The sequence below is a fragment of the Sitodiplosis mosellana genome, unplaced genomic scaffold, assembly GCF_009176505.1.
Source record: "Sitodiplosis mosellana isolate CC-2019 unplaced genomic scaffold, AAFC_SMos_1.0 Smas_scaffold_3, whole genome shotgun sequence".
In the NCBI taxonomy this organism is placed as follows: Eukaryota; Metazoa; Arthropoda; class Insecta; order Diptera; family Cecidomyiidae; genus Sitodiplosis; species Sitodiplosis mosellana.
This window is the reverse complement of record NW_022595246.1, coordinates 1,981,416-1,991,759: the sequence shown is the minus strand read 5'-3', so window position 1 is coordinate 1,991,759 and position 10,344 is coordinate 1,981,416. Positions and strand designations below refer to the sequence as shown.

The 10,344-nt window shown below is 36.5% G+C and overlaps 2 protein-coding genes across 2 annotated transcripts; both read left to right on the top strand.

Annotated features, from left to right (window-relative positions):
- The first annotated feature begins 943 nt into the window (after positions 1-943).
- Positions 944-2,519, top strand: LOC129565647 (uncharacterized). Its single transcript, XM_055440745.1, has 3 exons — positions 944-1,276; positions 1,418-2,209; positions 2,307-2,519. The coding sequence occupies exons 1-3, from the start codon at positions 944-946 to the stop codon at positions 2,517-2,519; spliced, it is 1,338 nt and encodes a 445-aa protein (XP_055296720.1).
- A 275-nt stretch (positions 2,520-2,794) lies between these two features.
- LOC129565946 (uncharacterized) lies at positions 2,795-5,352 on the top strand. The gene is made up of 4 exons (XM_055441333.1): positions 2,795-3,069; positions 3,296-3,815; positions 4,231-5,004; positions 5,090-5,352. Exons 1-4 carry the CDS (start codon positions 2,891-2,893, stop codon positions 5,300-5,302), a joined length of 1,686 nt encoding a protein of 561 aa, XP_055297308.1. The 5' UTR covers positions 2,795-2,890; the 3' UTR covers positions 5,303-5,352.
- The last annotated feature ends 4,992 nt before the right edge of the window (positions 5,353-10,344 follow it).

Sequence of the window (10,344 nt, the reverse complement as noted above, 5' to 3'; positions counted from 1 at the left end):
ATAAAAATCAATTAAGATTAACATTTTTAGGATAAATTAAGTCTATTTCAGCATTTTCACTGAATATTTTTGTCTATCTTCATTCAATTTTTTAAAAAAAGTCACTTTCTATTTCTTGTCTTTGAATGCCACCAAACTTTCGAAGTAGTGCTTGTGTTTCTGAATTACTCTGAAATTTAATCAAATCACCTTAGTTTGAAAGCATTTGTACTGCAAAACGAAAGGAAAAATTTTAACTCTCCTTCAGTCTTTTTCACAGAAATAAATTCCGTGTTTTTCATCCGTAATCAAAATTAATCAGAACAATTTCGTCGCTTTCCAATTTCTATTACGAAGAAGATTTTAAAACTCATTTTATACGTTCACCTCTAGTTTTGTCTGGTTATTACACATTTTAAACCACATTTAAGTTCATAATATAGTGCGCATTTTAGTTTGACAGCATTTTTTTTTGATTTCAAAAACTACTTCCAATTGTACATAATATAAAAAGACTGAAACAGATGTGTGATTCATGGAAAAAGGTCAAGTTAAGCGAAGGTGTGCAGTCTTATGTTGATTCAAAGTATACGGAAAGTGCAATGTGTCGAATGTCTCGATTTTTCAACGATAGGAAATTCACCGATTTCGAATTGATCAGTTGTGATCATATACAGTAAGTGGGTGATTGAACACATTTGCATAAACATCTCGAAAAAAAAATTTAATATTCCCTCCAAACAAAAGTACATGTTCTATGTTAAGTTTTAAGGTACACTCAATTGTGATGGCAGCAGCGAGTGAATACTTTCATAACATTCTTCTGAAAGAGGAGTCAAGTTGCTGCCTCGATAGTATAGATTCCGAGACGCTCGACGATATTATTCGGTTTTGTTATTTCGGAGAAATTCGGTTAAGTGCAAACAATTTAGAAGCGATTATTGTTGCAGCACATGAACTTAAAATGGAAACATTGAAATTGATGTGCAGCGATTTCCTGGAATCATCGCTGGATGTTGATAACAGTTTACGGTGTGCATTAGTTGCTGAAAAGTGTGAGCTAAAGGCGTCAAAGGAATTGGCAAAAAAGTTTTTCGCAGCTAGCTGCTCGAAAATATGCGAATTGAAAGAGTTTCATAGTTGGAGAGAATCGCAATTTGACGATTTCGTTAAGAATTTATCAAAGAATGATCGTCTGTTCAAAGACTTAATGAGAAAGATTCAGACGAATGAACACATTGCAACGACACCGCTAGTCTTTTCCAAAGACTTGTTTCAAGCGATATCCAAGTCATTCGTGAGTAATTGGGAAATAGCGCATTGAAATTTGAATTTATTTTCAATTACCAACTCAATTTTAATTAAGTTCAATTTCAAAAACTATTCAGTAAAATTAAATTACTTTTTCGTTTCGTTTCGTTTTTTTCTCAATTGTTAGTTTATCGCTGGTTACCTTGAATCAATTGCTTCGGATAATTCGACTTCCTCAAGCCGTTCAAACGCTATTGCGAATAATCACGCAAGTCGATTTTCTATACCGGAACCAATGACAGTAGCAGCCACTAGTAGTATCATTGATGCAGGACTTTTTATCATAGCAAAGAGCAGAAATGGCAGTGCAGTCGATTTTTATAGCATTTCGGAAACGAGTGGCACGCGCAAATGTCTACCAAAATATGGCATTAAGACAGATGGAATCAATACGTTCACAATGCGAATATTTCCGCACAAAAATCGAATCTACATGTGTTATTCGACGAGAGGTCAACAGCTTCAAATCAAATGCTGGTGTTTTGAAACGCAAGCCATGACCGATGTACTGATCCCGGCCACCGTGCAATACATTAAGCCACGCTTTGTCAACGAAATTGGCGGCGAAATTTTAGTGTCAGAAGAGAAATACGTCACATGGCCTTATGAAGGCTTCAAAATAACAGCATGCAAATTCGGACTGGAGTCTGAAAGTTACAAAAGCATTGAGTTTAACTACGACAACTTGAAGGAGATTATCTACTTTGAAGATGAAATATTTGTATTCAGCAGCCAAAAGTCAGAAGTGATGAGCTTTGATATGAACACAACCAAATCAACGCCGAGAGGATCGCTGAATAAAAATGGAATTGTTAAAGCGGTCATTTTTCATGGGAATCTTTATGTGGGGTGTTATATTCGAACGAAATGTTATTTGTATGTCGAACGATACGACAAGAAAAACAATCATTGGAATATTGTAAGTGGATTGAATTGTATTTTCGAACATTCAAATTGGCCAACAACTAGACTAGATATAGAAATTCCTCTAATAAATTTTTACTCTAATCCGTTAGGTCGGTTCGATTTGCACATACACAGAGGCATCCAGTTTCCATATCGGTGCAACAGATAACTATTTGTATGTATTTTATGGAAAGGGAAAAATTCAACGATATAATGATGCATGCGATCGATGGACCACACTCGATTTCTCCGATAATTTTGATCAAATCGTGTTATGTGTTTCAACAAGCCCATTCATGTGTGTTAATGATGATAAATTTTGAAACATGTTGGAATAATCTTAAATTTTCTTAAAAGTGAAATAAAATTGATAAATCAAGAGATAGCAAAGTTTTCTTCAAAATTCAAGCTCAAATTTGGTTCAAATCTTATGTTGATAGTTAACATTCTTTTATTATCATTAGCTTAAGAAAAAATCAAACTTGTACGAACTGTTCCATTTTTCGCCTACTTCGATATCACCAAAAAATATGCTAAATCAAGAAAAATGCCTGTAGTTTCACTTTAAATCCAAATCAAATTCAATTCAAATCAAATCGCCGTTCTTTTTGCAGTCATTTAAATAGTTCGCAATTGTAAATTTGGTCGAAAAAATTACGTTTTTTATAGTGTTAATAAAGAGAAAATTGAAAAGATGTGCGCTGACTCTTTAATAAAAATCAATGTATCGTCATTGCTAAACACCAAGTCAAAGGAAAAAACCCGAATTTTTAGTGTTTCAAAGTATGCTGCAAGCACTCTAAGCCGATTCTCAGAATTTTATGACGAAGCCAAATTTGCCGATTTTGTACTAACCGCCAGTGACCACAGAAAGTAAGTTTTTCCCTTGAATGAAGCCTTTTCTTGGCAGAAAAATTGTAATAGCTGAAAGAAGTAAACTTGAACTTGGTGAAACTAAAGTAATTAGATCAATCCTCGATTGACAATCGAAATTTGTTCAAAATCTATTTCTTTACTGTCCAAAATCTAACCTAAAATAAATAAATGAATAAATAAATAAATAACATGTAATTAATCTCCGAAATAAATAAATTTGTAGATTCTACGTGCATTCAATTGTCCTAGCTGCTGCAAGCGACTATTTCAACAGTCTTCTTTCGAATCATCAGAAAGACTATTCATTTGATTCGCTTGATTTCGCGTCATTAGAACGAATTATACGATTTTGTTATACGGGAGAAATAGAGTTATCTTCGGAGAACATTGAAAAAATGGCGAATGCCTCGCATGAGCTACGAATCCCACATTTGAAGGCAGTTTGTAGCCAGTTCATAGAGAAAACAGCAGATGCTACGAATTGCTTGCAATACGCGTTAATCGCTGATAGATGTGGACTGAGATTGTCCAAGGAATTGGCGGAACAATTTCTCGCCGTGAATTGCGCGAATATTTCAAAGGATATGTCACCAAGGAATGCAGTTCATGTGAACGATGTTGCTACAAATCTGTCGAACAATGAAAGCAAAATTTTTGAAAATGTTATGAAGTCGGTGGAATCCATAAGCGGTGCAGATAGTACACTGTTGCTAAACGCATACCAAGCCATTTATCGGTCATTTGTGAGTGTGAATCCAGGGCTGGAATTCTAAGTCATTTCACCAAAATCGTTCGGAATTATTTTTTTCGTACATAAGACCATATTGGAGTGAAAGAGAGAGATTCCACTATTTTTCTGCACTCCACTGGAATTATTTCTAACACAATCCACTCTTCCTTGAGTTATCGGAATAATTCCTGTGGAGTGCAGAAAAATAGTGGAATCTCTCTCTTTCACTCCAATATGGTCTTATGTACGAAAAAAATAATTCCGAACGATTTCTGTGAAATGACTTAGAATTCCAGCCCAGTGTTTTTTCAGTACTTTGTACTTTGTATTTTTTGGATTTTTTTTTAATTTTTTCCTCCCATTTTTTTCCTAATTTGCCCACCTCGATCATCAAAAACAAAACAAAAACCAATGGGTCAAACTGTCAGTTTATTGCCGGTTACATGCAATCGTTCATCAGTACCGCAGAAAAGTCACCGGTTTACAGTCGTCAGGATACATTCAATGTCAGTAAAACGCCCATGCTGCTGGACAGCATGAACAGTGAAAGCAGCAACGACGAAGGTCTCTTTATAATTGCAAAGAGTAAGTGCGAAGGAATGGAGATCTATGCTATTTCCGATTTCAATCGATCGCTTCGAATCATGCCAAAATATCACATCGACACGGATAAAATCAACATTGAACTAGTCAGAGTATTTCCAGTGAGGGATCGAATTTTTTTCAGTTACATAAAAGATCAAAAATTATTGATAAAATCGTGGACATTCAAACGGCAAACCATGGTCGATGTAACACTTCCGCCAACAGTGCAATATCTTAAGCCACGGCTGACAAATGCGGTCGGTGGATCGTTCTACGTGTCGGAAGAGAAATATGTGGCCTGGCCGTACGAAGGATACAAAACGATAGTTTGTAAATTCGGACTCGATTCGGAATGTTACAAATGCATCGAAGTGAATTGTGGCGGAATGAAGGAAATTATTGGCAGTGGCGATGAAATATTTGTGATTAACCAGAAATCTGAGGTCTCCAGCTTCAATTTGATCGGCGGTAAACGTATTGCAAGAGGGACACTCACATACAACGGTATTATCAAGGCAGTTATTTACCATGGTAACATCTATGTGGGAAACTACATTCGATCGAAATGCACTCTGTTTGTGGAGCAATTCAAAAAGAAGTCCAACCAATGGATCACGGTAATTTTTAAGTTTAACTCTAGACCTGAATCTGAACTTCATTCAATTTTCCGTCATTTTACAATTTTCTCGTTCATTCTAACAGATTGCTTCATTTTGCACATATTCCGATGCATCCAACTATCACATCGGAGCTACAGAGAATTATCTGTACATATTTCATAGTAAAGGCAAAGTGCAACGATACAACGATGTTTCCGGTCAGTGGACAGCCGTGGATTTACCGGATAATTTCAATCAAACGGTATTGTGTGTTTCAACCAGTCCATTTACCTGCTTTCCAAACCACAAATTTTAAACGAATCATGTGATAAAATCGAAAAATGAAATAAATTTGTGATAAAATCTTGTAAACTTTTCTTTATTTTCGCAACTATTTCTCACCTTTGAAAATGGTGGAATATTCAACTCGACTAAAAATCAAAACTAATTTCAAGAAAATTCCTTTTAACAAATTCTGTTATTCTCCAAATAAACTTGGTTATTTTGCACTAAAAAAACTGCCCCCTGCCACGTTTCCATTACATTTGCTGAGCGCGCCCAAAAAAATTGAAATTCATTAACGAAGAAAAAAATGTGAGTGAAACAAAAAATTAATCAGACGCAAAAATGTAATAAGAGGTCGGTAAAATGGAGCAGTAAACGCGTTCATGAGCATTCGAGCGCGGCCGGGCCTAATTCATAACGACGCATACCGATCTGTTTATAAACACGGTGAACCTAATTAAAATGAAAAGAAATATCTAGTAAATTAAACAAAACGAATTAAACAACCCTAAATGAAGGTATGCTCCGGCTGTTGGCTCTCTTCAGAGGGCAGTAAAAAGAAACTGACGCCCAAATATACACACAGAGAGCAAAGGAAAAAAAATGCGTTGGATTTAATAAACGCGAAATAAGACGAATGAATCAAAGCGGTCGGAAAATGTGAAAGGAATTTCGTATGAATTCATTTGCCCATTTTTTTTCTCTCCGTGTTGCTTGGTGTCTGTTTGCATTTATTTACTTCTTACTTTGTTCCTCATAAATTAGCGTAATTTTTAAAATATTATCCAAAGAGATTTGGTGGAGGTTAGAAAAAATAAGAAGAAGGAACTTTTCAAGACAAATGATTTGTTTCCCGTTTCGATAATAAGTCATATAAATTCAGTTGGCATCAAGGATTTTTATTTCGCCAATAAAAATCAAAGCGGCTCATCGTTGGCAAAGTGTGCCATTAAAATGAAAACAAAAGGGACACAATTATGAAAATGTCATCAAACCATTTCGAATCGATTTATCAAAAAAAAATTCATTCGTTTCCCATTCTGTGTCTCTCTTTCTCTCTCTTTCTCGCCTGCTCAAACTTTTTTTCTCTATTCGAAATGGATTTTGGTGTTTTGGCGTCATAAGACCATCTGTCTCGGTGGTTGTCACCGAATCGTGGTGAAGAAAGTGAGGAAAACCCAAAAAAACAATATGCAAATTGAGGCCACGAAAAAAATCATTCCAATTTCCAAAGCATACTCGCGTGAAATCACGTTTTATTTAAAAACGCATCACGTCGGCAGAAAAAAAAGCGACGAAAAAAAAACTGAATTCGGAACGGAACGGAACGAGCGAACGCGAATCGTGCAGAAGAATGGGAAAAAAATTCATTCGAATCGGGGCAAATATGCTGCTAAAGAGGTGAGCAAATATCTAGCCAAATATTCATGAAATTACATCGCATTAATATTCAAATGGCATAAAGTGTTTACAAGAGTGATAGCTTTTGATTTATCTATCTTACAATTCGATTGACTCCATAGGCTGCGTGTGTGAGTGTGTGTGTGTGTGTGTGTGTGTGTGTGTGTGTGTGTGTGTGTGAGGCAGTTTTGATGATTTCAGCGACTTTTTTTCAGGCCCACTGCACTAAACCACACACCAGAGAAATGTGAAATATTCGGTGTGTCGATAACTGCGCATTTTGTCGTCGATTGTACGACGAGTCGAGAGGGAAAAGGGGAAGGAGGAGGTTGTTATGTTGACGTTTCGATTTAGCGATCCATTGACAGACCTGGATTATTATGTATTTTGTGATGAACGTTTCGATGTGCATATGCAAATGGGTCACGATTAACATCTAGATTGAGCGCAATTTTGCATGAATATTCATTTTTGATTTGTTTTAAATCAACCACAACTCGCATAAATAAAATGGAACCAAATATGCGTTTGTCATACGGCATACGCAACTGAGGAAAAAATGGAACGAAATCAAAGTGATACTCTTGCAGCCTACCGCCCGAAATTACAAATGGTGAAAAGTCTCTATTCCCAAAATCGTCATGTAATTCGGTGCGGTGTGTTTGTGTGTGCACTTTCCATGGCATTTTAAATATTTATAATGAATGTTAATTGTGTTGGGATTTATTCAGTCGGATGCAACCCTTTCAATTTTTAATTTCCCAGGCGCTCCAGCTCCGGCCATTTCATTTTATGTTGTTTCTTGTGTGTTGCTTTTTTCCACATAAGAATCGGATTAACAAAACTAATTAAATATTCGTTTCTTTTTCGGCAGATCAAATTAAAGGCACGGATAGAGTTCACAAAAAATGAGTAAAATGAACACGACAAAACTTTTGTAATTGCAAGCGCCGAACAGGTGCCCTCTCTTTCTCTCTCTCTCTCTCTCATCCAAGAGAAAGAAAGCGCGGAGGAGAATTGAGTCGAAGTTGGTGTCGGTAAAAGAAAACAATTACATTGTTTTGGATCGCGTTGGAAGACAAAAGAAATGAAAAAGTTGGCGAATGATTCGCAGGCGCTGGTAATCCGCGTTCTGAGCAATAATTTAGTGTTTACACAAAAATTTCGGATGCCATAAATAAAACGGATGTAAACGCATGCCATATAAAACCAGCTAAACTTGAGCAATTCCTTGAGCAATAAAAACGGAAAACTAGAGATGAAGTCGACCGCAACAGCACATACATTTGTTTTTTCTTCGAAACGCGCGGAAGAAGAAGACTAACTGCGTCACACACCCAAACACACACACTATTGCTAGTTTCGGGCGAAGAGTGTTTGGTGTGCACGAAATGATACGTATAAATTTGAAAGATGCTGGCGTTCGTATAAATTATACGAAAGGTAAAATTTCATTAATGTCACTCGACGTAGATTTATATGCTGTTTTGCTTTTATGCTCTCAGCACTCGCATCGTGCCGAAGGTTGCACTAAAATTGCAGATTCGCTTTTGCTTTTTGCCCTCGGTTACTAATAGATCTTCGAAATGAGAATGGATTTTTTTCTTTCGCTCGCTCGTTCGCTTCTGTCGCAATTTGGATTTTATTTTTGGAGCAGATAATGAAAATACATCAAATAGCAAACCATGTACCATTTATTATTGTCTCATTCGTATGTTAACACTGTGTTAAATTATGATTAAAAAAGAACAGGCTACCAAACACCTGAGTCCCAACTCCTGGGCTTCCTTTTGCCTGTGTTCTCCGCACAGCCAAATTCAATATTAACGCTGTCCTATTAAAATCTAACTAATAAACGTAGACACAGCGCACGGAATTTATTATTAATTCAAAGTGTCATTTCGAATGAGTGTGTCCAAAAGGCGGTGTCGCCATCATTGTCGACTCCTTCGATTCACACTTGCACTCACATTATTTCCACTTGCGTCAAGCAAATCACAAAATATTCATACTCGTAAAACATTCCACAATTGGAATTAGAATATTGAAGAAACAGACAAAGAAGACGATTGAAGCGGCTAAAGGTGTTGCTGCTGCTGCTTCTGCCAGCTCAAAATGAGCTCATTCATATTCAAACGTATGCGCGCACCAACAACTTTCCCAGAAAATTGTTCAATTTTTGCGTTCGGTGAAAGTGGTAAAATGTGTGCATTATATTTTCTCTGTCTGTATTATTTATTATTCATAATTCTGCTGCTTCTGCTGCTGCTGCTGCTGCTGTTGATGCTGTGTGTGTGTTTGGCGCATTTGCCGAATGGAACGACGCGGAAGAACAAAAGGCTTAAAATGCTGGAAAAGAATCGAAATGATTATGTTCAGAAGGATACTGTAAAACACATCATTTCATGTACTTAGAGTGTGAGAGAGCGAGAGCAGCAGTTTTTACAACACAACGAACCCTTCCTCATTCTTTGACAAATGTAATAAAACCATAATTAAAATTATTTCAGGTTGAAACACTTTTTTCCGGAGCCGAAAATTAAAGGGCCGATTTTTCATCAGAGACTTAAAAAGTTTCTTACCCAAATGTTTTCGGTCGTTCAAATGCGCTCTTCGAATCGGTTGCTTGGTCGGTTCATTGGCACACGGTGTGTCTTTAGTATTTCAGTGGATGGAAAATAAAAGAGGGTGGATTATTATATAGCGTCGTAGCTACTTTTCGGTTTTCTATTGCTCGTGTTGCGGGTATTTTGACATTCGAATGTGCGTGTGTGTCTCCTTCTGGTTCGAATCGTCTTGATGTGCACTTTTCGGTAATGTGAGAGTGTATCAAAAATTTATTATGGGTTTTCATATGTTTATGGAAATATGCATACCGTATCATTCGGCATCCGGGGTATTTCGGATCGAAAGGGTGACAATCGTATACAGGGGAACAGGTTTTTCTAAGACAATGGAAATTTGATACATCTCCAAATGGCATATTCCCTTCAAGAACATATCAAATTCGTTGCAAACACAGGAAAAACACAAAAATGTCTTGATAATTGCATACATTCGCTGAATATTTCATATCAAAATTAATTTTGCCATTCGAATCGTCGATGCATTCATGCAGAAAATATTTGAGGAATCAAATCAAACGGACGAAAGAGTGATATTCAATTTAACCCTTGTTTATGTGGCTCAGACTCAACGAAATTCGAAATGTGAATGTTCGAAATTCGCTAAAATATGCGTTTACGATTGCAAAATGCTTTTCGAATGGTATCAAGCGCGATTTGGATGAATGAGACTGTCTCATCTCAACCCCCTGTTTCACTAGCACAATATCAAATAACAATGATAATTTCTTTTTTTGGAGCCTGAAAGGAGGCATATGTTTAGATGAATTCAAAATGTGGACAAAGGACGTTGAAATATGTAGTAAAATGCGCAGTCTGTATAAATAGATAAAAGCGGTTGTTATGCCGCAGTCTCGATGCAGTTGTGCCATTTTAAAGGACTCGAATGAAAAATCTAAGTTCATGTTTTCACGAAAACAATAGAAGTGCAGCAAAACTGCATTCAAATCCATTCAAAATCGGCTTGTCTCGACCCGTCAAAAGGCTATACTATACGAACAGAATACTCACTTTCAAATCCATACATCACCCAACACAATGGTCGCCA

Coding starts and splice junctions, on each gene's coding strand:
- LOC129565946 (XM_055441333.1), top strand. CDS start 2,891: ATGTGCGCTGACTCTTTAATAAAAATCAATGTATCGTCATTGCTAAAC. Junction 3,070..3,295: donor ACCGCCAGTGACCACAGAAA/GTAAGTTTTTCC, acceptor ATAAATTTGTAG/ATTCTACGTGCATTCAATTG. Junction 3,816..4,230: donor AAGCCATTTATCGGTCATTT/GTGAGTGTGAAT, acceptor TCAAACTGTCAG/TTTATTGCCGGTTACATGCA.
- LOC129565647 (XM_055440745.1), top strand. CDS start 944: ATGGAAACATTGAAATTGATGTGCAGCGATTTCCTGGAATCATCGCTG. Junction 1,277..1,417: donor AAGCGATATCCAAGTCATTC/GTGAGTAATTGG, acceptor CTCAATTGTTAG/TTTATCGCTGGTTACCTTGA. Junction 2,210..2,306: donor AAAACAATCATTGGAATATT/GTAAGTGGATTG, acceptor CTAATCCGTTAG/GTCGGTTCGATTTGCACATA.